Here is a 27,805-nt window from a genome sequence, read left to right as displayed (position 1 = left end):
TAAAGCTTTATTTTGGTTAACATTCAGAAACTACAGTTCCCAAGAAGCTTTAGTACCGCGCCAACCTCTACGCCTCATGGGAACTGTAGTTGTTAAAGTTCTTTTTAAAAAATCGTTACAGGCTCTTTGTCCAGCGTATAGTTCATATCCATTCATCTTCAGAGTATTATACGTAACACCTTTTTCATATTTCACCGCTTCAGAGACACAAATGAGAGAAACTCGTAATTTTAGGAAACAGTTTTCTAATGGCTTCAATGGAACCTTTCAAACAAGCAAAAAAGGCAACCATAGTGCATTGGTATGCTTATATATTGTGGTGAGAAAATTTAAAGGAATTGAAATACTGCAGTAAGACCAGAGGATATTGAAATAATAACAATAGATTACAGTGTTAGAAAAGATAATGACATCTTATATTTCATGAAGTAAATTAAACCCAAAGTGATTTATTTAGCTTAACAAACAATAGATAAGAGAACAAAGTATAATTCTTTAAACGTTTAATAAAAACACAGGTATGCAATCGCTCTTGAAACATGTCTAAACAAATCTTGGTGCATCTTTTTAAAAATATATACATGAAAGATATCCTAAATTTCCCACAGCATACCTAAATGTAAAGAAAAAGTCAGGGCCGCCAACTACAAACAGTATAAACTGATGACTTTACGGAGATGGACAAATGATTCAAATTGGGACGATAAACAAATATTCCTCCACTTATGATCACCTCATTGCCAACACTGCTTATCAAAGCCAAGTGTGATCAGCCCACTGAATGAAACTGCTTTTTCACTGGGAACAACTGAGCATGTTCATTTTTATCTCGTTCATTCGTGGTCTGCTGCTGCATCCCCAGGACAGTTGGAGCACAAGTCATCTTCATCTGTCAATGAAATAAAATAAAATGTATCAGCAAAGTCAATAAAACCAACAATAAAACCAACAAGCATGTCCTCACTCTTACCGTTATAGGTGGTTCCACACCATATGCAGTAAAAATGGATTCCTCTCAGATAGGATGTCAACAGTTGCAGTTTGTCAAAGGACTGTAACAGAGAGGGACATAACAAATACATTCATTTTACTCTCGATTCATCACCACAGAATCCAACGAGATGAATTATTCGCACCACATGTCAGTATAACAAGACACTGGCAGCATGTCTTATACTTCACACTCATAATCGTGCGTCACACCAAAACTATGACATATTTCCATACATTTATTTGGGATCATAAATTAGCATTCCTCATTAAATCACTGTATGATCAAGGTAAACTAAACACTAACGGTTAATTCCATGATCTCCTCTTCCTCCTCCTCTTTCTCCTTCTCCTCTTCCTCCTCCTCCTCCTCCTCCTCCTCCTTAAGATCATCTTCCTCATCATCGGTCTCTTCTTTAGGCCAGTACCAGTCTTCCCTGGGGACAGTGATGCCCTGAAAAGACAATTCAGCCAAAGGATTCACACACAGAAAACCTCTAGTGCTGATTCTGTACTGAGGTAGTGTGAATTGTCAAAATATAGAATTTTGGCATGGTAATTGTTTCTGGCACATTTGTATGTATTATCAGTCCAGAGAGGCTGAACTGTGATGATGAGCCGTTATTATGGCCATACCTTCTGACTGTCAAGCTGCTCACAGGCTCGCTGACTCCTTCTGAGATCTCCTTCAATCTTTCGCTCCTCTCTCTCCGTCCTTACTCGAGACCTGGAATTAAAAATAATGACATTACACTCACAGACTATGTCACATTTGTATTATAGGAGGGGAACAATGTTTAGAAGCATAATGTATGTATATATATATATATATATATATATATATATATATATATATATATATATATATATATATATATATATATATAAATAAACAGCTGTAAACTTCACCTAAAATCTTCCAGAGACTTCGTCTCATTCTGTTGTTTGGCCCGTACTTTCTGCCGATAATGTTGAAGTTCCTCCTCAGCTTTTCTTTTCTTCAATGCTTCCATTCCAATGCCACCTCTGTCTGATTTAGCATACAAAGTAAAGTACATAAACACCAAAGCCATGCACATGTTATCAAATACCAAAATTATGCCAAATAAATGACCACACAATTCAAAATGAATTGCTTACCAGTTTTGATATTTAGTGGAATTGGATCCACCCTCCCTGCTCCTGAAGAGGTAACAGAGATAAACATGAATACACGCAACAAATGCAAAACAGAATAAAAATAAGATAATAATAAAAAAATGAACTTACCCGCCTTCCCGAGGCCTTGACCAGCTTTGTAACCCATTTTTTGCAGAAGTGCAAATCCCTTGTTGTTATTGCAAATGGGGTTTTCTATCGCTGCCTCTCTACTTTCCGTCTCCTGCTCCTTGTAAGTCTTCTGGCGGTTCTTGATGTTCGTCTCCTGTTGCTGCGTCTCCTTCTTTATTGCTTCTTTTAACCGCCTCACCATGCTGACACCTGGCTTCACATCTTGCCTGACAGACAGGGACAAAGAGAAAGGTAATGGGATAAGAAAACGTTATAGTTGTTATAGGAGCACGACTTTAAACACACACTTCCAAATTTCCACAACTGACACTCCTTTGAAAATCCCGGAAATAGATTTTGACACCACAGGGTAATAAACTACATCATGTAATGTAACGTAACAATCTCGACAACCTCAGGTTTTAATATTACACAAAGGACACACAAAACGCTTACATTTTAGTAAGAAATGCATCGGACATATAGTCCTCTTCCTCATCAGACATTATGACCGCGAAACAATGTAGAAACCCGCTACAGCGTTTAATAAATAATCCGGTTGTCTGCTTCAGTATTTTGCTTCGCTGATGTTTGGTTCGTCAAAGATACATTCCGTGTAGCTACAAGGTACCAAGTATACAGTTCTGGCGCTTTGACAAATAAATCAAAATAAGATATTTATTTTCAATAAACATAGACAACTGAGGGAATAACATACACATACTGTGAAACATGTTTTGTTGTTGATTATGTTACAGCAATATATTCCGCACATTCATTTTCTGGTTTCAAGTCGGGAAAACTTTAATGCGACACCGCCGACACTCGTCGTCATCGTCGTCATTCATCCTGGGCATCGGAAACAGGTAGGATGAACAATTTCTCTACATTTATCTCATATTTTAGAGCGCTGTCGTTGCTGAGGAGTTTTTGAACAGCTAAACGTTTTAAGAGATGATGATAGATAGATAACGCTCAGTTTGGGTGAGTGTGTGTGGAGTTCAGCTTGTTCCTCGTAGGAACTAACGTCAGCTAGCTTAGGCTGCTAACGAGCTGGTCTATCAACAGCTGGAGGCAGACAGCTGTCAGCGTAGAACAGATCAGTGTTAACGCTACCCAGCTTTGACAGTTGAGTGTGCTACACTCAATACGTCAAATAAGCACGGACTTATAAACGTCGTAAGCAGTGAAAGTTGCTATGACTTTGTAATGAATATCTGTGTCTCTTGCATAAACCTTATCAAGTTATTACAGGACGATACATGTCAGATCTCTAGTAACTGAAGTGCCGTTTTAATGCTGTCTAGGTGATCGGATGAAAGGGCGAACATTAGAGGAGAGACATCTACTGACAAGGCACACGCCCTAAGATAACTCTGCAGAGGCAAAGGTGTACAGCACTGTGTTTAAAGGTCCTGACCATGGAGCTGGCTCACAGTCTGCTGCTCAATGAAGATGCCTTGGCCCAGATCACCGAAGCAAAGAGGCCCGTCTTCATCTTCGAATGGCTCCGCTTCTTGGATAAAGTGCTCGTGGCAGCGAATAAGGTGACCTGTACATATTTGTGGCATTGTTTTTCTGCGTGGGTTTCATTTGCGTCAGTTTGTGACTTTGTCGTGCATTTGCGTGGCAGGTGGACGTGAAGGAGAAACAGAAGAAGCTGGTGGAACAGCTAACTGGACTGATCAGCAGTGCCCCTGGACCGCCAACAAGGAAACTGCTGGCCAAAAACCTTGCTACCCTCTACAGCATCGGGGACACCTTCACTGTTTTCCAGACCTTGGATAAATGCAATGACATCATCAAAAGCAAGGATGACACGCCTGCGTACTTGCCAACAAAACTGTAAGATCCCACTTAATCGCAGCACTGTGTGTATTTAGAATACCGTCAGATATTCTGCTTGATAATGTACACATTTGCATTAATATATTAGATGTTCAGCACTGCACTCAGTGTTTCAGGCAGAAACTGGAGCCCACCTTCAAGGGTATTAGCAGTTAATCCCAATGGTAATCTGCAGGATGGCATTTCATGTTTAAAAGGGGGGATTAAGTGTACATGACCAGATATTATCATGTGTCTCTTGGAAAGGAATCACAGTGGTTGAAGCTGCATCAGCGTTGTCCTGCAGTGTTTTACCATAGATAATAAGATGTATGGAGCTGTGAGGTTAACTCCAACTCATGGCACAGGATATTAAACCAGTCAGAATATTCTCAAGAGGAGATGTGCATTCTGAATGTGAAGATATCTGGAAATAAAAGAAACGCACAGTTATCATGGCAGATCCATTTCAAGAGATAATCTATTTCATATGTGCATTTAAGTTGTCTTCAACTATTGCATTGCATTGTTTATCAGTTTAAAGTGAACTGTAATGTGTCCTTTCATTTTAATGCATTCAGTAACTTTTCTTCCAGTGCTGCCATGGCATGTGTTGGAGCTTTTTATGAGAAGATGGGCAGGATGCTGGGAAGCTCCTTTCCAGACACTATCAATAATCTTTTGAAGGCATTAAAGAGTGCTGAGGTAGGACTTTTACAATATTGGAAAATGGAATGCAGTTTTCCATTTTATTATATCACGAATGTATTAGGTCAAAGTGTGTACTGGAATATAGGAACAGAAACGAAGAACTAAATGGATTTACTATTCAGAAACATGACATTTATTTGAATCCTCCTGTTTTCCCATACTTTGTTGATGTAGTCCCAAGGCAGAGGAGAGATCCTTCTCAGTCTGCAGAAGGTGCTCTATGGACTGGGGGGAGCTGCAGCCTCATGTCACAGAGATATCTACAAGAATACCCGCTCTCTTCTCACAGACCGGTCCATGGCCGTACGCTGTGCTGTAGCAAAGGTTGGTCTCAGAAAAATATCTAATTGAGCTGTAAAATAGTTACAGATTACACTATATTTTTGCGATGTCATTTATGTTGACCAAACTCAAACGTGTCTTGCAAATCTCCACCCTACAGACCACTTCAACTGTATTGCATTGTCAGGCAACAGCTTGGGTCCATGTTAACTTCCTTCATTCATGTCATTCATGTAAAAGACGATTTCCTTATATTTTCCCGATATTGTACAAGCTGTAGGGCCAGTATATTGCAAAGACATGTATGAACTAAGCATTCAAATTGTTGATATGCATCATCAGTCTGTCTATATTCAATATGTCCTGTACATGCATATTGTAGACGTTACTAATAGGACTCCATCTTTATTTGCTCGTCTGATCAGTGCCTGCTGGAGCTGCAGAATGAAGCAGTATTCATGTGGACCACAGAACTGGAGAACGTGGCCACTTTGTGCTACAAGGCCTTGGAAGGATCTAACTATGGCGTTCGGGTAGCCGTGGCCAAACTGCTGGGGACGGTCATGGCCACTGCCCTGCTGCCCAAACAAGCAGCTGGTAGATCAAAGAGTTAATTTGTGTAGTTCACGACTAACTCGCACCACTTTAGTTCTTCATGAGCTCAATGCTTCTTTCCTCAGTGATGCGTCAGAACGTGAAGCGGGCCACTCTGGAGGAGGTGCTGGAGCTCATGGCCACAGGCTTTCTGCGTGGTGGCTCCGGCTTCCTGAAGAGCGGAGGGGAGATGTTGAAGGGGGGAGGCTCTGTCAGCAGGGAGGTGCGAGTGGGCATCACACAGGTGAGGTGACTCCTCAAGCGTAAGAATCTGAGCCTGCATTATCTTGTTTCAACCACTTGACGCGTGATCTTTCTTCATATTTCCCTTAGGCCTACGTGGTGTTCGTGACTACACTTGGTGGTCAATGGCTGGAGCGCAACTTTGCTACATTCCTATCCCATGTTTTGGACCTAGTGTCTCACCCCCGGGCCACGCAGACACATGTTGAGGCTGTGTACTCGCGCCGCTGTGTTTCCTTCATGCTACGCGCCACCCTCGGGGGCTTACTCGGAGAGAAAGCCCAAATTGCAGCCGGCAAAGAAATCTGCCAAGCCATCAGCAAACAAATGAGGGCTGTGGGTAAGGAGGATGGGGGGGAAATATCACGGTTCAGAGCATTGCAGAGTAAGTACTCATCCATTATTATCACTTTTAATTCAGCCTTCATTCAGTTTCTACAAGTCTTGCATGGCTGGCTCTTGTGTTGTAGACGGAGATGGTTTTTCTTTTTGTTGTGTGCGGAGATGGCTTTCCCTATTTCTGCTTTCCTTCTTGCTTTCTGCCTCTGCTTCTTTTTTTTCTTCTTTTTTTTTTAACCACAAGCAGCATCATAATGCCTGTAACATTATCCATTGCCAGCTCAGCATTTGAGTTACTCCTGCTTGCATTATTGCATCGCCTCCATGGCTGTTTGCCTGTTCTCTTATTGCATTACAGTCCCTACGGAGCATGACCTAACTCTCTCTGACTGTTGACGTCTGGCTTACACCAGCAGAAAAACTGCATGTGCCACGAAATTCACAGACACATTTAGTAGGAACAAGCCATTTCCCCCCCACAGCAACAAGACATAACATTTGCACGTTTGTCCATCATTAAGTTTTATTGATTTCAGTTCCTCCAAATAAATTTTCCCCCCCTGCATAACAGCACATCAATCATTTTTAAAATCACCTTTATCTCATTCAAAAAGGATGATTCTTACTCTGATTTGCTTTGCAACCTTTTAAACTGATGTAAACTGTCAAACATACATTCTCTCGTTCATATTGATGCTCAAACAGAAATTAAAAAGGATGTTGAATGTTTGTGTCTCTTCAGATGTGGTGCTGTGCTCTTTACTGTTCTTGCTGCTTTTCCATCCAGTTGGATCTGTGAGACTTCTTGAAATGAGACTTTGTGAAATATCCATGCTAAAAGTAACTTAAAAAATGTGTCCTGGATTCATGATGGCAGTGGGACCCCCTAGTGCAGTGGTTCTCAACTGGTCTGGCTGCGGGACCCACCATCACCCCTTAATGACAAGCCGGGACCCACGACCCAAATTATATATATATATACCATTTACATCATTATACATATCTATATTCAAGACGTCTAGTCGTAGCAACGTCTCTGTGTAGTAAACAGCTGTCAAATCAAATAAAGAAAGCACACATTATATTATATTTTAACAAATATTATTCTCATTTTTCAAATTTAACTGGATGGATTATAAATACATAGAAATACATGGATACATGTTCTTATCTTTTCAAGTAAAATAACAGCTGGATTAAAACATAAATTACGTAATGAAATTCAATTTAGAAAAAATATTTTCACTGAATTGCACTGCAGCTTTAAATTCAGTCCATTCAGGGTGAAGTGACAAATCCACAATATTATATTTTTCTCATCTTCCAAAAAGAGAAATTAGTGTTTGAAGAATTCACCTCTATGAGTCTGTCCAGTCAGAGTCGAATGACTCTGGTCTCTCTGGACATTTCTCTCTTTTGGAGATCGTCCTATGATTTGACTTTCACAACCCACACCACAAGTGCCGTAAATGCTGGAATAATTCCGCTGCATAAAAAATGCCCTTCAAAATAAAATCACAATTTATTTTTTATTTTTTTGTCAGGCAAAGGCCCACTGAAAACGGTTGAGAATCACTGCCCTAGTGTATGTTCCCGTCTTTGTTCTACAGTTGGTCCCTGCTGTCCCAAGTTGTATGGAATAACATGACTGCCACAGTTCAAGAAGCAGCTTTAAATCTCTTCCGAAAGTCGTTTATTTTCTTTCCTTTTGTGTGATCTTTCTTGACTGTCGTCTATATTTGCTCTGAGGATTTAAGTTCTTGATAAATTACCCTCAGATAACCTCATCAGTGATGTTTCTGATTTCGAAAATGTGTTTTCACATTTATTCTTTAAAACAACTATAATCTTTGTTGAATGCATTGCACCTTTTTTGTTTTTAAAAATAAATCCTCTGAGCAGTGTGGCCTACAGCAGCGTGCTCCTCAGTACGTTGAAGGATTGTAGTGCTGCAGTTGAAATATTTTCATAATGTGTGGCAGCAACACGTGGACCAATGTGGACAGCCAGTTATGTTGTTACAATGCGTTTTATGTAACATGTCAGAATTAAAAAGTGCCTTGTTTTTTGAGAAAGTTCTCAAACAAAGTTGCGATTCAGTGCAGCTCACCTTATCCATCAATGCTGCACACATTATTGATTAGTAACGGGTTACCTTATTTGTAAGGATTTTAGAGCTTAATCAACAGCCTTTTATACTAACAAACCGACCGTGTTTGTTTTTCTTTCTCTGCCGCTTGTTTTTGTCAGAGGCAGTGGTGAATGACATCAGTGGAGAGAACAAGGCGGGGGCCGCTGATGTCTCTGCCAGTCAGCATGTCATGGTGTGTGCCCTAAAGGAGCTGGGCAGTCTGGTTCAGAGCTTGAGTGCTACAGCCTCGCCACTCATTCAGGAGCCTTCTATAGGTGAGAGACGGACAAAATATTTTATCGGACATGTGTTTCAGTGCTCTTATGTGTCTATAAACTGGGATTATATCGAGGATAATGCTCCTAACTGGAGTGAAGATTTGCTTACTAAGCCAACTTGTATAAATTTGGCCAGCATCTTCTCTAACTTTGGTTATGTATTCTAATGTTTTACTATCCTTTTAAGCAGAACATTTGCTGCTAACAGCAATATAAATCTTACAGCCACTTATTATACTGACTGCAAAAATGTTCACTGCATGCGCAATTGTCGAGTATTACTCTTAAAGTAAAATACGTTGGAATCTCCCGCCAGAGGGAATTAATTTGGACTGGATTCCTTCACAACCTCGTAACATATTCCATGTCCTCTTCGCCAGGACTCCTTGAGACTGTAACTTCAGTGCTGCTGCACCCCAGCATGGCGGCGCGCTTGGCCGCTGCATGGTGCTTGCGCTGTGTCGCCGTGGCGCTGCCCTATCAGTTGACCCCACTGCTGGACCGCTGTGCGGAGAGAATCAACAACCTGAAGAGTTCGCCTGAGGCTGTGAGCGGCTACAGCTTCGCGATGGCTGCTCTGCTGGGAGGCATACACCAGTGTCCACTGGGTATCCCCCACTCCAAGGGCAAGGTGTGTGGCCTGGGAATTTCATCTTATTGGCTACTTCTCTTGGCGATCTCGTCATTTAGGTCTTTCTACTTATTTTAGCCCTGATTGGCCTTCTGTACCAGCCTCATCGATTGCCCTACAGAGATTTAAGGGTTATATGTGTTCTTTTTTTGTAGTTGGTGGTGAGTATAGCCGAAGACCTCCTGAGGACAGCTGCTCAGAATAGTCGACTGTCCCTGCAGCGCACGCAGGCTGGATGGCTGCTGCTGGGTGCCCTCATGACTCTGGGTGAGCCTCCCAGACAGCTCTCTCTTAATTCTTGGACTTGATTCGTCAACAGTACTGTCACCCTCTCTTCTTGCTGACGACGTTGCCACCACATTGCGTTTGTTCCCAGGTCCCTCCCTCGTGCGCTATCACCTTCCCAAGATGCTGCTGCTGTGGAGGAACGTGTTTCCTCGCTCCCAGAAGGAGCTGGAGGCAGAAAAGGCCAGAGGAGACTCCTTCACCTGGCAGGTCACCCTGGAGGGCCGAGCCGGAGCACTGTGTGGTAAAGCCAACACACCGCCCTGTACATGCTCTGTAACGTGAGCGGACGCACTTCTGACCAACACGCCTGTTCCTTTGTCTTCTGTAGCCATGCGCAGCTTTGTGGCCCACTGTCCCGAGCTGCTTACAGAAGATGTGATCCGCAGACTGATGACACCCATTGAATGTGCCATGACCATGATGTCTCAGTGAGTGGGATGCTTTTAAGTGTGATCGAGGATTTCAGGATTTTCGGACACGCAGTTCATTGTGTGATAACTACTTCCTGCATTTCTTTCCCTGTTTCCAGATTATATATCTAATGCTTGAAATGTTTTTTTCAGTGTCCCTGCCATCATTAAGGTACATGGTGCTCACCTGAAAGCAAGTGCAGCGATGGTGAGGCTGCGGTTGTACGACATCCTGGCTCTATTGCCTCCCAAGACCTATGAAGGTAACACAGTCACTTCTGCTTTTATTGTCACAGCTGTAAATAACATTTAAGGAAGCGTTTTTTATAAAACAGTTTTCTTGTGCAGGCAGCTTCAATGCCCTGCTGAGGGAGCTGGTGGCCGAGTTCACTTTGACCGACAACTCGGCCAACACTACCACCTCCTTGCTGCGCTCTCTCTGTCACTGTGACGACAGTGTGCTCATGGGTTCATGGCTACAGGAGACCGACCACAAATGCATCGAGGATCAGGTGAGTGAAATAATCAGTGACATGATGAATCCAAACACGACTACATGTTCTAAGAATAAAGAAATTCTCATTTCCTTTGTGAATTGGTTGACAATAACTACCCATCTATCGTTACGTGAAGTCTTGGTCACGGTTGACTCTACTGTGTGATTGTTCCTAAACAGCTGCAGCCCAACAGTGCGTCTGGCAGCGGCGCTCTGGAGCACGATCCCTCCTCAATCTACCTGCGTGTTCCCGTAGGCGAGGCCATCCCAGGGCCTCTCCCTTTGGGTGTGTCCGTCATCGACGCTTCAGTGGCTCTGTTTGGTGTAGTTTTTCCACATGTCTCCTCCAAACACAGGTGAGGAGTTTAGTTGTTGCTGCAGACATATGGACATGTTTGCAGCATGTCAACAGGTTGCGTCTTGTGTTTTTGTGACATGTTGTTTCTCTTGTTATGTATTTATATTCACTGTTGACTTGTTGTGACGCTCTTGACATGCTTGTTTGTAATATATTCGACCCGACTTGTATGATTCAGGCTGCAGATGCTGGACCACTTTGCAGAGTGCATAAAACAGGCTAAAGGAATTCGACAGCAGGCGGTCCAACTGAACATCTTCACTGCAGTGCTTAGTGCCCTCAAGGTGAGACAACTCATATCCTCTTAAGACGGAAATATCATGTTTCATTATTCGGGTAATATATACAATGAGAAATAATGCACCTCCTCCTGACCGAAGGGTTTGGCTGAGAACAAGAGTACTCTGGGCCCTGAGGAGGTGCGTAAGTCGGCCCTGGCCCTGGTGATGGGAGCGTTGGACAATCCCAACCCCATCCTGCGCTGTGCTGCCGGAGAGGCTCTGGGCAGGATGGCTCAGGTGGTTGGAGAGGCTACCTTCATCGCCAGAATGGCACAGACCAGCTTTGATAAGTACGCATTTCATATCTGTATTGTCTGTTTCCTTTATTCTTAAGTCTCTCTATTCTATTATTCTCCTTGTCAAGATCAAGGCAAACCACCGTTATAATCAGTTACAGAGAAAAAGTCAAGAATGTTTTCAGGAAGAAACTAATTGTTTTTGGTTTTTCATTGTCTTCATAATCTATCTTGATCTGAATCTAGCTTACATCTCTATCCTTTGCTTTGATCGTGTGATCCATATCTCTTCTCCTCCTCTCTTTCCAGACTAAAGTCTGCCCGCGATGTAGTATCCAGGACGGGCCATTCACTGGCTCTCGGCTGTCTGCATCGATATGTTGGAGGGATTGGCTCAGGCCAGCACTTAAAGACCAGTGTCAGCATCCTTTTGGCTCTGGCCCAGGATGGGTCCTCTCATGAGGTCCAGGTACAGTGAATTACACAGGACGAATGAATTTTACAATTCACCACAATTGATAGAAAATAGGAAAATATATATTTCTTTGTTTTTCATCTGAACTGAATTACTATAGTTTGGTTTACTTGGAGGAATGTGTGTTGTTTTTCTATTGTACTTTAATGTCTTAGCAACATTTAAATAAAAAAATCATTATTTGTGCTTTATACATCACTATTCAGATATTCTCCATATATTTTCTTTTTTCGGCAGACATGGGCTCTCCATTCTCTGGCTCTGATTGTGGATTCTAGTGGTCCCATGTACAGAGGCTATGTGGAGCCTACGCTGTCCCTGGTGCTCACCCTGCTCCTCACTGTGCCACCGTCTCACACAGAGGTGCACCAGTGTTTGGGCCGCTGCCTAGGAGCTCTCATCACCACTGTGGGACCAGAATTACAGGGTAACTGGGGCAGAAATAGAATCACAAACCTCCTCGACTCTCTCACTTAATAATATTCCCAAAAAATACCCTACTCCGGCCAGCAGGTGGCAGTGTAATCACACTAACAGCTGCTGAAGTAGACTCAAAGACATACCGTGTGCCCTACAACTGCTAAAATTCTGATTATTTTTGTCTCTCTTTCTAATCTGTGTCATTCGGTTTGCTAGGAAATGGAGCCACAATCTCCACCATCCGCTCGTCCTGCCTGGTTGGCTGTGCCATAATGCAGGACCACTCTGATTCCCTGGTGCAGGCAGCTGCCATCTCATGTTTGCAGCAGCTGCACATGTTCGCTCCACGCCATGTCAACCTGTCCAGCCTGGTGCCCTGTCTCTGTGTAAGAGATGATGAGACATGATGAGTTCCAGGCTAGAGTAGTTTCTTTTTAATCGTAATCATAATCTCCTGCTGTGCTATGGGGTCCCTTCTCTGCAGGTGCACCTATGCAGCTCTCACCTGTTGCTGCGCCGTGCTGCCGTTGCCTGCCTGAGGCAGCTCGCTCAGAGAGAGGCTGCAGAGGTCTGTGAGTATGCCATGAGCCTGGCGAAGAGAGCAGGAGACAACACTACAATCAGTGAGTGCAAATCTTGAACCTGACGAGAGCATTTTGTTTTGTAAACGTACCAAAGAGACACTCTTACTGTGTTGACTCTGTCCCTGGATTAGAACATCTGAACATCACAGAAACAGGTCTGGAGGGCGTTCTGTTTGGCATGCTGGATCGGGAGACGGACAGGAAGCTGTGCGCTGATATCCACGATACGCTGGGCCACATGCTGTCGTCTCTTGCTGTGGAAAAGCTTTCTCATTGGCTGAAACTCTGCAAGGACGTTCTGGCAGCAACTACAGGTAAATCTTGAAAGAAGTTAAGATTTCAAAATAAAGGCTCGAACATGAAACGAAGCATCAAACGGCAGTCAAGGCAGGTTTATTCTACGACCCAATACCAGTTTAAGTGTTTTGTGTCTTCTCTTTTTAATCCTTGTATCGTGTCTGTGTCCATTTCCTCTTTCAGATGTAGGAGGACCGGTTGTAATCGCGGTGGAAAAGGACGAGGACGAGGATGAGGAAGACTCGGAGAAAAAAGACGAGATGGACGATGACACCATGTTCACAGGCCTGGGTGAAGATGACAAGTCGAAGCCCTCTGTGGCGCCGCGCTGGATGACGCGGGTATTTGCCGCGGACTGTTTGTGCCGCATCATCCTGCTGTGCGAGAGTGACAAAGCACACTTTGACCTGGCAGCTGCCCGCTCTGCACAAGCCAAGAACCCCAAAGGTACGATCCACCATGCTGCCAGGACAGAGGAGCTCAGAGGACTTGAGATTGATTCATGCCACCTGTGATCTGTGCTTCAAATAGATTTTCTAAAGTCATATACCGATATTAAAACTGTTGCTTACATACAGAACATGTTTTCTGCTCACCGATGGCCCAGCTGTTTGTTTAGTACAGACTGTTTGTTTGGTTTCTATATATTTTTGTGACCTCCAGGCAGTTCAAGTGTTGCTGCTGAATAAAGCTCATTCATGTGCTTTTATGTAAAGATGGAAGAAAGCTAGAGATGAGTAAGCAAAAGTGGGAGGGATTTTTTTTCCCCCCTGTGACAGACAGACGAGCCGGTATTTATATAAACTCCTCTGAAGTAAAGCAGCCTACAGACCATACAGTAATGACACAGTGTAGTGATTTTGCAGCTCTGGAAGCAGCTGAGCCACATTTAGTGACTGGGATTGAGTGGGCGGTTGGTCTGCAGATTGGTTTGTCCAACTAATCCCTTGAAAGGTGCACTTCAGCTGAAACTCGATGAAATCCAAGCCTCAAGGTCAATATCTGGCTTCTTTGAGTCAGCCTTGAAAAAACTGATTTGTTTTGTCCTTCTGTATTGAATCTTTTCAATTAATTCTCAGGAAAAAGCAAACACAGTGACATTGGAGGAGGCAACATTTCTACTGTCTTGCTGACGTGCAAACCATCATCAAAGAACAAAAAAAGTACATAAACATTTACTTGAGGTTGAAATGAACATAAATCTGTTATACATTCTATTTTCTGATTGATTAATGTGGCGTCTCACTGATGTCACATTCCTGACAGTGATTTTAAAATTGTTTCTATTCCTCACTCGATCCTTGTTGTTCCATCTTTGTCCATCTAGGAGATCCGTTGGTGCTCCATCTGTCTGACCTCATCCGCATGGCCTTCATGGCGGCCACAGACCACAGTAACCAGCTGAGGATGGCCGGCCTGCAGGCCCTGGAGGACATCATTAAAAAGTTTGCGTCCGTACCAGAGCCCGAGTTCCCGGGACACGTTATCCTGGAGCAATACCAGGCCAATGTGAGTCAGAAACGCATCAGATTGCATTATGCAGCAAGAGTCCCAAAATGATAATAACGCAGCAAAAACAAAATAGAAAAAGTGAACATTGTACCATGTATTCATTTAGGTCGGAGCTGCCCTCAGACCTGCATTTTCACCTGATACACCGTCTGACATAACAGCGAAGGCATGCCAGGTAAGAAACTCGGCCCCGTTACCATTTAGAATAAACTTTATAACTGCTATTAGCTGTAAACCCTTTCACTCCATAGCGCTGTTTGACGGGTGCACTGCAGAAATGCAGAGATGCCCCTAACCAGCTCAGTTTGTACTGGAACATTAATTCTAATAAGCAGCCTTACAAATATTTACAGACTGTATTTTGATGATGCTTCTACAGTGATGGTTAATTGCTACTGCAGTGGCTCATCATCCCCTCAGAACCCAGCAGTGTCGTGTTTTCTGCCTTACTTGCTCGACTTATTTGACTGATGTGAAGAACGAGTGACAGTGGGAAAAAAAACAAACATGTCAAACAAACCCTTCTCTCTCTGACATTTTCTCTCTGTTTCTCTGGATTAGGGTTTGTGCTCTCTCAGACCTTTTCTGTTCTTGATCTCAGGGTTTCTCTTTTCTAAATGTGAAGATGAACTCAGAACAACATAGAAAACAAAATATAGCTCCATAACACCTGGTACCACCCCAAGGGGGTAACATTACCTCGAGAGGAATGTGACTGTTGTTCAAATAAGCAAAAAAGATGGCTCGCTAAGTACATTTGCATCTTAACTCGTTTGTAGCTCTCCTTCTCCTGCCCTTGGCCCTGAGACACTCTAATAACACTTCTCCTCAGAATGATGTAATCTTATAATGTCTGCTCCACTTGTACAGCCCAAACATGTCCGCCCTATTTATTAATAACTGCTCTTTGTCATACAGCCTCCTGTATGAGGGCTAATCCACCTTGAACGCTCTGTTATGTAATGCAGGTTAAGGCGGTGGATGCTGGAAATGGTCAATTTGTTTCATCATTCATTACTTTGACCCCTCTGTGTGACCACAGGTGTGTAGCACGTGGATTGGAAGTGGCGTAGTCAGTGACCTCAATGACCTGCGGCGAGTCCACAACCTGCTGGTGTCGTCGCTGGACAAGGTGCAGGCTGGGAGAGGCTCATCCAGTCAGCTGTACAGCGAGAGTGCCACCACGATGGAGAAACTGGCCGTGCTCAAGGCGTGGGCTGAGGTGAGACCGAGTACTGTCACGTATTTCTTATATTCGAGATGATGTACGTAGTAAGGCTGACTATACACACCGGCTTTTCTTTCTCAGGTGTATGTGGTGGCAATGAAGATCAAGAAAGACGCAGAGTCTAAGCCTGCCAAACCAGTCCGAAATGGAGACGACGACGACGATGAGGATGATCTGGGCGCCAACGTGCTTCCACCCGACAGCCTCATCACTTTAGTGCAGCCAGAGCTGCCCTCGCTGAGCCGACTGTGGCTGGCCATGCTGCGAGACTACGCTCTGCTCACTCTGCCTGCTGAGTTTTCCAGTCAGCTGCCCCCTGACGGTACGAGACAGATTCTTCTCCTCCTACCAAGATCACATTGCTGTCAAATCTCTTCACACGCATGGACACACTGTTACATTGCATTGTAGACCTGCAGTGTTTCTAATAGTAATGGCTATTGAGTCAACTTCAAGCACTAGCCTTTGAGTTCTTTGCTCTAGTTTTGGTCCAATAAAAGTTGTGATTTTATTCTCCAGAGAGCAACTCGAGACATTACAAAAATAATAAAATGTCAACAAAAACACTGACTATCATACTGTCAAACGAAAGTTACGGACGTAACTACGGTTCTATGAATCCTGGATGACCGCCAGAGGCAGTGCTTAACACTGGATGTATCCCGTCTCGCGCATGCGCAGGTCGAATATTTATATCAACAAAGTCACGTGTGACCTCGGATGACCACCGTCATCTATAAGTTCCGGTGTCATCCTGAGCTCAGTCCTATGGAATCTTCTCGCGAGTTCACGGGATTCCGAGTGACCAAGAACTCTGGCGGTCATCCAGGATTCATAGAACCGTAGTTACGTCCGTAACTTTCGTTCTATTTCATCCTTACTGACCGCCAGAGGCAGTGCTTAACACTGGATGACTTATACCAAAAGAGTCACGAGGAAGCACAGTAACTACCCCTTATAGCTCCGGCAGAGAAAATTGGCCAAGAACCCTCCCCAGTGGGTGAGGGCCGGCAACGTTAACTCTGTAGTGTTTGGTGAATGTGCTCGGCGATGCCCATGAGGCCGCCGCACATGTATCCCCCACAGGCACACCACTCAGGCTTGCCCTCGGTGTGGAGACACTCTTGGTAGTGACCCTTCACCCCGGATGGCCGAGCGCAGCCGCTCGCCTTGTATGTATCGGCAATGGCCTCCACTATCCAGTGGGACAGGTGCCGTTTTTCCTTTTTCCCTTAAAAAGGAGCACAGCCCTTCTTAGGCTCACCATAACTGACTATGCAGGCGGTGGCTGCCATATAAGCTCTGAGGGCCCACACTGGGCACAGCAGCCTTGACCTCTCCTCTCCCGATGGGGGAGGGGGGGGGGGGGGTCAACTTTGCCAGCTGGATAGGCCGGTTTATATGTGACCGTATCCACCCCCTTGGGAGAAACACTGCCTTAGGCCAGAAAGTGACACCCAAGCCATCTGAGTTCCACCTCAGACATGATTCTTCCACTGATAGGGCATGCAGCTCGCCCCCACATTGAGCTGAATTGACAGCAAGGAGAAAACCGTCTTGCTGATAGCCATCTAGGCTCCGCCTGTGCCAGGGGTTAAAAAAGGACAAGCATAAGCTGTCCAGTACCAAGGGTAGGTCCCATGCAGGGGAGACCGGCCCTTATCCAGGAGAGACTGTAGAAACTCAGTACAGCAGGCACGGGGCGCTGTACTGGGACCTTGTTCTGAGCCGCACACTAGTCGGAGAACAGCTTCCACCTGTTTCTTGTACTGCAGGCAGGTAGACCGCGCACTGGCATTCAGAATAGTCCGTCAGACTGGTTCTATGCAGCCACTCAGCATCCGGTCGGGCCCTCCCGTGACCCCTAATTGAAGGCGGCAGGGATTGGAATGCCAAATCCGACCCTCTAGTTGCGACAGGAGATCCCTCCTGTCGGGGAAGAACTCTGACAAGCTTACAGCAAAAGCAGAGGGAATGGTGGAAAGGCATAAAGAAGATCCTCCGGCCACGTGTGAGCCAGGGCATCTTGACCCAGAGGGCTGGTCCTCCGTCAGGGAGACCCAGTGGGGGCAGTGGGTCGACACGTCTGGCTGCAGCCGCCACTCTCCCGGTGGAGGCTTGTAACGGAACAGGAAAACCACAACCTTGTTCCATTCTCCTGGTGGGTACATTGCCCACAGGCTGGTCAGGCGAGGGGCCTCCCAAGTCAGAAGGCCACGGTGATCCCCGTAGCAACTTCTGCAGATCTGGTGCCCCATCGATAGTTCATGGGAAATCACAGCAGAGGTGCTGTCCACCGGACAAGCACATGCTTTCCCTTCAACATGGAAGGAAGTGCTCGAGCGCTAGCTCTAGAACCTGGACCTGCGGTCTTTCAGCAGACAACTGACCCCAGGCTGTCCCGTTCTGTCACCCTGCACCCGCCTTGAGAGGCAGGTAACTGTTGTGACAATCTCCTGGTGGAATGGAACCGAGCCCCTGGGGCTCGGTTCCTGGGACACTGTTCGCCAGATATGCACTCCCTCCATGGGGATAGTGAATAGATGAATAGACACTGTTTCGATAATATTATTGCCCTGTATCTGTGCCACTTGGCATCCAAGTGAAGGCTGTTCAGCCATCCGCACTGGAGCGACAGACAGGCCCTCATAGGGCCACCCTAATGAAGGTTATGCTCTGAGAAGGGCTCAGGTAGCTCCTCTCCATGTTCACCTTGAGGCCTACCGGGCCACGTGAGAGAAGGTGAGCAGTGTCCTGTGGCGCCTGAAGCCGGGACGGCGCCTAGGTCAGCCAGTCGTCTAAGTACGGCAGTATGTTCACGCCCTGCGATTGCAGGGGGAAAGGACAGCAGTAACACACTGTGGACACCCATGGGGAGATGGGAGAGTCCGAATGGAAGCACCCAGGACTGAAAGTTGTGGTGACGCACCATGGGAACAGGCGTCGATAGACGTGCACCACTCTCCCTTGGAAATCCGCTGATGGGAGAAAGAACCCTGCCCTAACAGTCCGCTGAAGCGCCTGTACAGCAGCTGACTCGAACAGCTCACCAGGCTCCACTGGGACAGTATGGAGGGTCCTCCTACATGTCTCAGATAGGGGTGACTGCGCCAGCCAAACCTGGCGGCGAGTCTGAACCAGGGTGGACATCATCCATCCACGTTCCCTCGATATGAGCGCAGACGCCTGCAATGAAGCATCACTGAGCAGAAGCGTCGAAGTAGCCCGCTGCAGAGAATCTGCGAGGGAAAGCATGAGGTGGGAGAGGGAGTTGTCGATACGGTGCACAGCGCTGCTGTGTCCTAAGCCCTGGATAGCAGGTCATCTTTGACCCGACATTGGGTCGAGGGCACCTGGCATCGGGCCTCAGAGTCTCCTCAGGGGAAACTGATGGACGCCATAGTCGTCGAACTGGCTGGCATACGTGCAAGGCCAGATTTGCCACCTCCTGCATGGTCTGATGTAAGGCGGGAGAGAGCCCTGGTGTCTCCACCATGCACGCAACTCCCTCAGATATTCCTCGGAGGGAGGAACAGAAAAGGTGGTGAGGGCGGGAAGGTGCCTGAAGAAGGCACTCACAGGTGGATGCTCCAGCTGCTGTGTATGCCCGGCGTGCAAGCGCCATACCAATGACCAGGGTAGGTTGGTCTGGATTCAGCTGCCCTGACAGGGGGAGGTAGACCTCCCGCATCAGGTGTTCCACTTCGGCCAGCCTAGCAGACCTTACTGCTCAAGGCGTGATGCAGCAGGTCCTGCCTGGGTTCTCCCTGCCAGGGCAAGAGGTCAGGGCCGTCCTCCGGCTGAAGAGGAGCTATACAGGTCCTACAGCCGGGAGAGTTGAACATGGCCGCGATTCTGGTGGAACCCTTGTCCCACTAGTTTATGCGGAATTCCCAATCAGTCCGAGCGAGAGCGCTCTGCTGAAGGTTGAGAGAACAGGCAGGGGGCAGTCAGTGGCGAGTGATCCTTCGGACACTCTTCCCTTAGCCAGCCGCTGCGGATATTGGTGACCCACCAGTTAGCCTGAGCGAGAGCACTCTGCAACTGCGGAAACAGGTCAGGCAAAGTCCTTATAGTGAGAGGGGCGAGGACACTCTCTAAGCCCACTCTCTTCACTAAGATAGTTGCTGCAGATATTAGTGTCCCCCCAGTTAGCTTGAGCGAGAGCACTCTGTTACCGTAAAAACGGACAAAACAGACCACAGTCCGTACAGTGAGAGGGGAGCGAGGACACTCTTCACTAAGATAGTTGCTGCCGATATTGGTGTCCCACCAGTTAGCTTGAGCGAGAGCACTCTGCCACTGTGGAAACAGGTCAGGCAAAGTCCTTATAGTGAGAGGGGCGAGGACACTCTTCACTAAACTTAGTTGCTGCCGATATTGGTGTCCCACCAGTTAGCTTGAGCGAGAGCACTCTGCTACTGTGAAAAACGGACAAAAAGAACACAGTCCTTACAGTGAGAGGGGAGCGAGGACACTCTTCACTAAGACAGCTGCTGCAGATATTGGTGTCCCACCAGTTAGCTTGAGCGAGCGAGAGCACTCTGCTACTGTGGAACAGGTCAGGAAAACAGTTCTCCTAGTGAGAGGGGAGCGAGGACACTCTCTTCACTCGGATAGTTGCTGCAGATATTGGTGCCCCACCAGTTAGCTTGAGCGAGAGCACTCTGCTACTGTGAAAACGGACAAAAAAACCCACAGTCCTTACAGTGCGAGGACACTCTCCACTTGGACAGGTGCTGTAACTCTTGGTGTGCTACCAGTTAGCCTGAGCGAGGGCACTCTGCTAACTGATATCCGCTACCGATATGTCCATAATGTTTACAACAATCAATGGACACACAGAGTATTAGCTTAGTCTAGTTAGCCGGAGCGAACTCGACAGCCGTAATGCGTCAAAACCATCAATGGGCACAACCTCAATGTTGATTTAGTATAACTAGCATTCACCGAGTTAGCCTGAGCGAGCACATTCCGCTAACTGTGATCGTTGTAATGCTACAAAGTTGATGGCCACCGCCCCAGTACCAGCTTTGTTTATCCAGTTTCCCACTGAGTTAACCTGAGCGAGGACGCTCTGTTAACTGTGACAGCCGTAAGGATACAAAGTTGCTGGACGCAGTCCCAGTCTCAGCTTTTGTTTAGCTAGTTTCCCACTGAGTTAACCTGAGCGAGGACGCTCTGTTAACTGTGACAGCTGTAAGGATACAAAGTTGATGGCTACAGCCCCAGTATCAGCTTTGTTTAGCTAGTTTCCCACTGAGTTAACCTGAGCGAGGACGCTCTGTTAACTGTGACAGCCGTAAGGATACAAAGTTGATGGACGCAGTCCCAGTATCAGCTCTGTTTAGCTAGTTTCCCACTGAGTTAACCTGAGCGAGGACGCTCTGTTAACTGTGACAGCTCTGTTAACTGTGACAGCCGTAAGGATACAAAGTTGATGGACGCAGTCCCAGTATCAGCTTTTGTTTTAGCTAGTTTCCCACTGAGTTAACCTGAGCGAGGACGCTCTGTTAACTGTGACAGCTGTAAGGATACAAAGTTGATGGCTACAGCCCCAGTATCAGCTTTGTTTAGCTAGCCAGCTAGCATCCAAGTTAGCCTGAGTGAAGACACTGCTAACTGCGAATTACGTCAGATGTAAAGATTAAATCTCCATGTACACAACGCCAATGCGGACTAGTGTCTCACAAAGTTTGCCTGAGCAGGAACACTCTGCTAACTGTGATAGCCGTAACACTGTGAAGGGCGGGCCGACAGCGTAATTCTACGCTCTCGTTAGCGCGCCACTCGATTACTAGAGCGGAAGCGCTCTGCCAACCGTGGAACAAACAACTGTTATAGAAAACAATGTTAATCGATCTTACCGATTGCTGTCATCACGACTTAGCTGACCCTTATCAGACTGGTGACGACCGATGATAGGGGCGGCCACCAGTCCGGGGCTCGATGTCCGAACGGCGAACACACCGTTCCCTCCGAAGAGGGACAGCTCGTCGCAGCCTTTGGAGGGCGAGAGAACCGCAACTCCGACCGGTAGTCACAAGGCTACAGCGACGAGCTCTAATATGTCTTGATCGTAGACACATCCTTGTTTAAGCTACCATGGTAGCTAACCTGCGACGCGAGAAGAAAAAAAGGACTGAGCTCAGGATGACACCGGAACTTATAGATGACGGTGGTCATCCGAGGTCACACGTGACTTTGTTGATATAAATATTCGACCTGCGCATGCGCGAGACGGGATACATCCAGTGTTAAGCACTGCCTCTGGCGGTCAGTAAGGATGAAATAGAATAGCTGTTTGATGGGATCAGATGTTCCAGCACATTGTTGGAGATGTTATGGGGCACATATACTGAATATTTCAGGTGGCCTTAGCATAAATATACAGCTTAGGGGCATGCATTTCAATACAGTGCATTTGTAAACTATTCCAATAGCTTTTCAAAGTAATATGGTTCAACCCAAGGCATTTCCCATTGTTGTGTGTTCAGGTGGAGCATTTTATACTCCAGAGACTATAGACACAGCAAGGATCCACTATCGCGGTTCGTGGGCCCCCGTGCTGCATGCTGTGGCCCTGTGGCTGAGCAGCACCGGGTTCGGCGCTGGTGCAGAGAAAGAAGAGGTTCCCTCATCTCTCTCCAGGGCTCCTGCCATCCCTCAAGCACCCTCCCCCACCACAAAGACCTTTGAGGAGACGGTCAAAGACAGGATGCATCTAATGTTGGGTAAAGAGACACACCGCATTTCTGGTATATAGTATTCATGTTACTGTGTGTTTTCACTGTTTGGCTCGTATTAGGCCCTGCCACTCCCTAATATCGGTATTCTTCTAAACAAACCTGAGCACTTTTTCATAGTGACGGCTTTTTGTTTACCTCGCAGCCACAGATCCACCTCTCATCTGCAGACAGTTACAGGGGTTGGCGGCGGATAGAAGAAGAGAATAGTATGAACACATCCTCAGTGCGTTTGTGTTCTGGCTCTCAGGTGTCAGCATAGAGTTTCTTTGCTTCCCCCGGCCCGAGGAGCCCATGGAACATGTGATGTCCTGCCTGCAAGCCCTATTCACTCTGCTGGAATCTCCAAGTGCTAAGATCCATATCGCAGAGGACCAGGTAAAGACACAAGTTTAAGTGCAGAAATAACAGGAAGATTTGTATCACTTTAATAGAATTTGAATTTTGTTTAAAAATGTATTTGAAATAATATATAGTGTATAGATAAATATTAAAACCTTGTGCTGCATTGCTGTCATATGTTAACAGAAATTCAAGCACTGCATAAACCAAATGAAATAGTAACTTTTACAAAGAACAAAATAAGAGTGTGGATTGTATGCATGGCCTCCGTTGTTTACACCTTGCGTTAGTTCGTTCATTAGTCTAGTTCAAGTGATATGTTGACCAGAGACTGATCACCACCTTAGTGCAAATATGTGGTGAATACCGCAGGACCACGTGATATTTACTGGCTTTACAAGACAACACGGGTCGCTCCAATGCGCCATTAAACAATTAACCGCCACACAATAGATGATGGGATACTGAGAGCTTCAAAGGATATATAGATTGTGTTCTACAAATTCAGAAAAAAGCTGGGTTTTTCGGCTCTCTCCTGCTGCCACACAGTCATTACAATCCACATACCATCTCTGTGTGCGTGGTAGTGGGGACATCCTTTGAAGCTTTAGCCTATTTTATATATTCATGAAGATTTTCTGTTCTTTGAATAGCAAAAAAATAAAATTGAATTTCTGTTACCGTACAGTATGAAAGTGTTTGAAGATGTTTTTATTGAGATTGAAACATTTGATAAACTCTGTATAAAACCATTTATTACTCTGATAACATAACTACTTGTGGACCTGTTAGCAATGAGCCAACATGGTGAGTATAATGTGTCGAGCATTATTATGAACATCGATGTTCATATTCCCGGTGTTTCAGAGGGGCATTACTGTAAATGTCATTTCTGTTGTAGCTGCTGGCAGTGGAGCTGCTGAACGTGCTCCACAGGCTGCTGCTGACCCGGGATCCTCCTGCTGTACAGCTCCAGGTCATTGCTGTGGTACAGGAGACCATCAGGGCTGCACAGGACCATCTGCAGCGACAGAAAGCCAGCAAGGGTCAGGAACTAACGCACTCTCAAGGCTCAGCCTTGTTTAATTTACTTTACACTGAAAACACTGTTTTGTTCTGGAAACGCAAAACTCACCGTGCTGTGAAAGATGACTGAACAAAAGCGTGTTGTTGTCTGTTAAGTGTTATCCTCATAGTTAAGTTGTTTCACATTGTGTGACTGTTTGAGTGATCTAGGTCACTATGATATTTTGTTCAGGCAAAGAGGAAGAAGGCGAGAAAGAGTCTCTGCCCAGCCTCGGGGAAGGAGGAGACACGGGGGAGCTCGTACCCGGCAAGTCTCTGGTGTTTGCGGCCATGGAGCTGCTCGTGTTCGTGCTGGTCCGCCACTTACCACAGCTTAATGCACGCGTGAAGGAGTTGCCCAGCCATGTGCCTCTCAGGCCTCAGCGACTACCTGAAGAAAGTGCACGCCTGGTGGCAAACACAGTATCCATCCTGGCAGAACTGCCCTCTCTCTGCTCTCCTGCTGGTGAGGCCTGAAGCAAACTGCAACAACACGCACACACACACCAGGCAAAATCTGAAAAAGACACAGATCTGTAGACTCACAGTACATATTGATAGCAAAGCTCTGTTCCAACTTGGATGTTTTATTTAGAATGATTAGCCTGCTTGGCCCGCCTTGTTGAGGTTTGCGTCTGCTATTGATGAACTAAACTCTTAAACTCAAGCTGGCACAGGCTGTTTCTGCCGTGGTCTCTTTTTGCCTTTCAATGACCGTATGGTATTAGCTTTTTGCATTTGTGTGAGATTAGGAGTAAGTATGAATATTATTAACATAGCAATGTGGAGTTCTCTGTGAAATGCCCATTGCTCACAGTTTCTCTTCACCTTTTACAGGAAGCATGACCATCCTTCCCACGGTGCTCTTCCTAATCACGGGGGTGCTGAGGGAAGCTGCAGTTAAGACTGCTGACAACTCGGTGCCTGTGACCGTGTCAGCCGCCCTGCAGGGCATCAAGTCCATCATCACCTCCCCACTGGCCCGGGTGGAGAGCATGCAGACACAGTGGACCGGCCTCGTGAGGAGCAGCCTGGCGTCTGTACTCGAGCACTCGCAGCCAGGTGAGCAAATGCACACTTCTACTGAGGGGGTAAGAAAACAGTATGACATCATTATTCATTGACAGTTTTGCATGCTTCTTTGTGTATTTCTGTAGATGAGTCCAGGCCCGACATGGATGAGGTCAGTATGTTAACAGCCATCACACTCTTCCTGCTGTCTGCCAGCAATGAACTTGTAGGAGTAACCGTCCTGCAGAAAGGCTGCATGGACCGCTTCCGAAATGCCCTCAACTCCAGCGATCCCTGGGTAAGCACCTACGAATACAAACACAGCTGAGGTATGGTGAGAATCTCAACCTGGACACATTCTGAATGCCTGAACAAAAGGTGTATTCCAGATGTGTGTGTGGTCAAGTTAATTGAGTGATTTCATTATTTTTGCCGCAGGTTCAGGCACGGTGTTACCAGCTGCTGTTGTCAGTGTTTCAGCACTCCAGCCGTGCGCTGTCTACTCCGTACATCCACGCTCTGGCTCCAGTGATGGTGGAGAAGCTGAAGGCAGTGGAGCGCAGTCGGCCAGGGACTGCTGCTGAGCTGCAGGCTGTGCAGGAGGGCATCAGGGTCCTAGAGAATCTGGTCGGCATGGGTGAAGAGCAGAACCGTAAGTATGCCTCCGCCTAATGGACCGATACAGTGGCGTATTTGTTCCATTAAAGTGTTGAGCTCCATTAAAGGAGGCCTCTTAAAGTGTTTAGCTCTGTGCCTTTGGATGTGCGCTGTCAAAGATCAGAGCAATATAGCATTGAAAGCTCCATTTAGAATTCCTACTCTGGTTTACTGTCAATTTAACTATTGATTCCAACATTATGTGATATAATGTATTCTATTTCATGTATTCAAATTGTGTATTTTGTTTCCCCAATTATCTTGTTCCTGCTTCCTCTTGTTTTTTATTTCCCAAGTAAAGCAAGCTGCACTGCGTACTTACAGAAAATGCTATAAAAACGTTTATTGATTTCATACTTGTGGTATATTCTATTTAATATGCAGCTCACATATTTAGGGCCACTACTACAGAATATTTTCGTTACAAATTGATCTGCAGATAATTTCCTTGATTAATCTCTTGGCCTAAAAAATGTCAGGAAACAGTAAAAAAAAAACATCCATCACAGTTTCCCAGAGTTCATGGCGACGTCTTCAGAAGTCTTGTTTTGTCTGACTAATGTGCTGTAATGAACGGAGAATCAGCAAATCATCACATTGGGGAATTCCGTTTATTTGTGGCCTCATTTCCTTTTGTGTTCGGTGCAGTTAAACTCTCTCAGCCCTTTTCGGTCCATCTTATAAGTTTTGCCGTTGGTGATTATCTTTTTTTAATGTCTCATTTTTATTATTTGTTTTAATAGGGGTGCAGTTGCTGGCTCTTCTTGTTCCAACGCTTGTCTCCTACCTTTTGGATGAAAATGCCATCTCCTCTGCGCCCCAAGTCTCCAGAGCCCTGCATGAGTTTGCCCTTCAGAACTTGATGCGGATTGGCCCCCTCTATCCAGCTGCGTTCAAGATAGTAATCGGTGCAGCACCTGAGCTTAAAATACGTTTGGAATCTGCTATACTGGCCAATCAGGCCAGCAGCAGAGCCAAAGCTGCGGCCAGGCTAGCTCAGCCGACTGTGCAGGCTGCACCAACCATCAAACTCAAGACGAGCTTCTTCTGAAGTCCCCGAAATGAACCGTACACTTTGTCTCTTTAGGTTTGTTTTGTTGTCTGTCAGCAGAGCACCACATGTCGTGTTTGTATCAGCTACAGTTTCTTAAGTGTATTTATTTATTCGACATGTCATCGTTGTTTTTGATGAGTGAGAACTCTTCTTGAAGTCATGAAGGAAATTATGTAAATATCATTAAAAGGCATTTGAATGTTCACTTTTTAAAAAAGCTCACTTTAAAGTTCGTAGGAAGTTTTGATTGTGTGAATGTATCATTTGTGGACTTGATGCACATTTACAAAGGGACACAATTTACATCTTTTCTCCTGATGTCTGGTCATCATCCCTCACTATTCAGAAGTTGATGTTAACTGTGCCATTTTTCTGTGATTTATTATTTTTTTTTTCATCACCATGTCCTTTTGATTCCAATCATGCATGTTTGTTACATCGCGCTGGTTTAGTACATGACCTCATGGTCTGCTGATTGTTACCGATGTTTCTTCTTTTTTGTTTGTGTTTTTCTTCTTAATTATGTTGTAAACATTCATTTTGATCATCGTTATTTTAAACAGAATTAGATTTTATTAGAGTCCATTGAATATTAAACACATCATGCTTTCAAATTACTTTTGGAGCAAAATATGTAATTCTAGTTCATTGGTCTGCTGATAAATGGGCGGGTACTACATGTAAACTACAGTATGTGCTTCATATCATACCGATTGTTGTATTGCTTATAATTGATTTTTGATCCATGTCAGTCTGTGTAATTGCTACATGAATGGGTGAGCTTCAGCTGAAATAACTTGTCCGATATAACATTCCACTTTCTTTGAAATGTGAATAAAGTTGCTTTGACCTCACTCTGCTTATGTCTGTATGTTATAACCGATGAACCCAGTTGTGTAATAAATACTGACGCAGGATCTGTAGCAGAATGTACACGATTTTTACATTTCTAGTAAAGTGGGTCAAATAAACAAGGAGGATGTATCTTCGGGGAGTCCGGGTAAGTGAATCGAGCGCCCCCAACCAACATGCTGTGGGCGTGGTCGTTAT

The 27,805-nt window shown here is 45.5% G+C and overlaps 2 protein-coding genes across 2 annotated transcripts; one reads left to right on the top strand and one right to left on the bottom strand.

Annotated features, from left to right (window-relative positions):
- Positions 1–494: 494 nt before the first annotated feature.
- On the bottom strand, positions 495–2,849 carry gpatch11 (G patch domain containing 11). The gene is made up of 8 exons (XM_079280746.1): positions 2,716–2,849; positions 2,260–2,486; positions 2,131–2,172; positions 1,900–2,020; positions 1,627–1,717; positions 1,298–1,444; positions 971–1,052; positions 495–889 (listed from the first exon to the last, which is right to left on the bottom strand). The coding sequence occupies exons 1-8, from the start codon at positions 2,763–2,765 to the stop codon at positions 834–836; spliced, it is 816 nt and encodes a 271-aa protein (XP_079136872.1). The 5' UTR covers positions 2,766–2,849; the 3' UTR covers positions 495–833.
- A 724-nt stretch (positions 2,850–3,573) lies between these two features.
- heatr5b (HEAT repeat containing 5B) lies at positions 3,574–27,603 on the top strand. The gene is given in 36 exon segments (XM_079280344.1): positions 3,574–3,806; positions 3,893–4,104; positions 4,683–4,791; positions 4,972–5,121; positions 5,505–5,676; positions 5,760–5,917; positions 6,007–6,256; positions 8,506–8,661; positions 9,045–9,295; positions 9,451–9,562; positions 9,672–9,824; positions 9,912–10,011; positions 10,147–10,256; positions 10,342–10,505; positions 10,670–10,845; positions 11,026–11,131; positions 11,228–11,418; positions 11,674–11,833; positions 12,077–12,266; positions 12,476–12,645; positions 12,744–12,894; positions 12,897–13,157; positions 13,324–13,587; positions 14,220–14,303; positions 14,468–14,649; positions 14,759–14,827; positions 15,695–15,874; positions 15,962–16,202; positions 22,378–22,614; positions 22,877–23,004; positions 23,870–24,014; positions 24,227–24,499; positions 24,871–25,095; positions 25,191–25,342; positions 25,483–25,696; positions 26,445–27,603. Coding segments are annotated over 36 exon segments (6,330 nt in total). The 5' UTR covers positions 3,574–3,680; the 3' UTR covers positions 26,753–27,603.
- The last annotated feature ends 202 nt before the right edge of the window (positions 27,604–27,805 follow it).

The sequence above is a fragment of the Melanostigma gelatinosum genome (assembly GCF_949748355.1).
Source record: "Melanostigma gelatinosum genome assembly, chromosome: 12".
NCBI lineage: Eukaryota > Metazoa > Chordata > Actinopteri > Perciformes > Zoarcidae > Melanostigma > Melanostigma gelatinosum.
Note: the sequence above shows the minus strand (reverse complement) of the source record. Positions and strands in the feature narration are given on the sequence as shown.

Coding starts and splice junctions, on each gene's coding strand:
- gpatch11 (XM_079280746.1), bottom strand. CDS start 2,765: ATGTCTGATGAGGAAGAGGACTATATGTCCGATGCATTTCTTACTAAA. Junction 2,487..2,715: donor GATGCATTTCTTACTAAAAT/GTAAGCGTTTTG, acceptor CCTGTCTGTCAG/GCAAGATGTGAAGCCAGGTG. Junction 1,445..1,626: donor AGCAGCTTGACAGTCAGAAG/GTATGGCCATAA, acceptor TTGTCTTTTCAG/GGCATCACTGTCCCCAGGGA.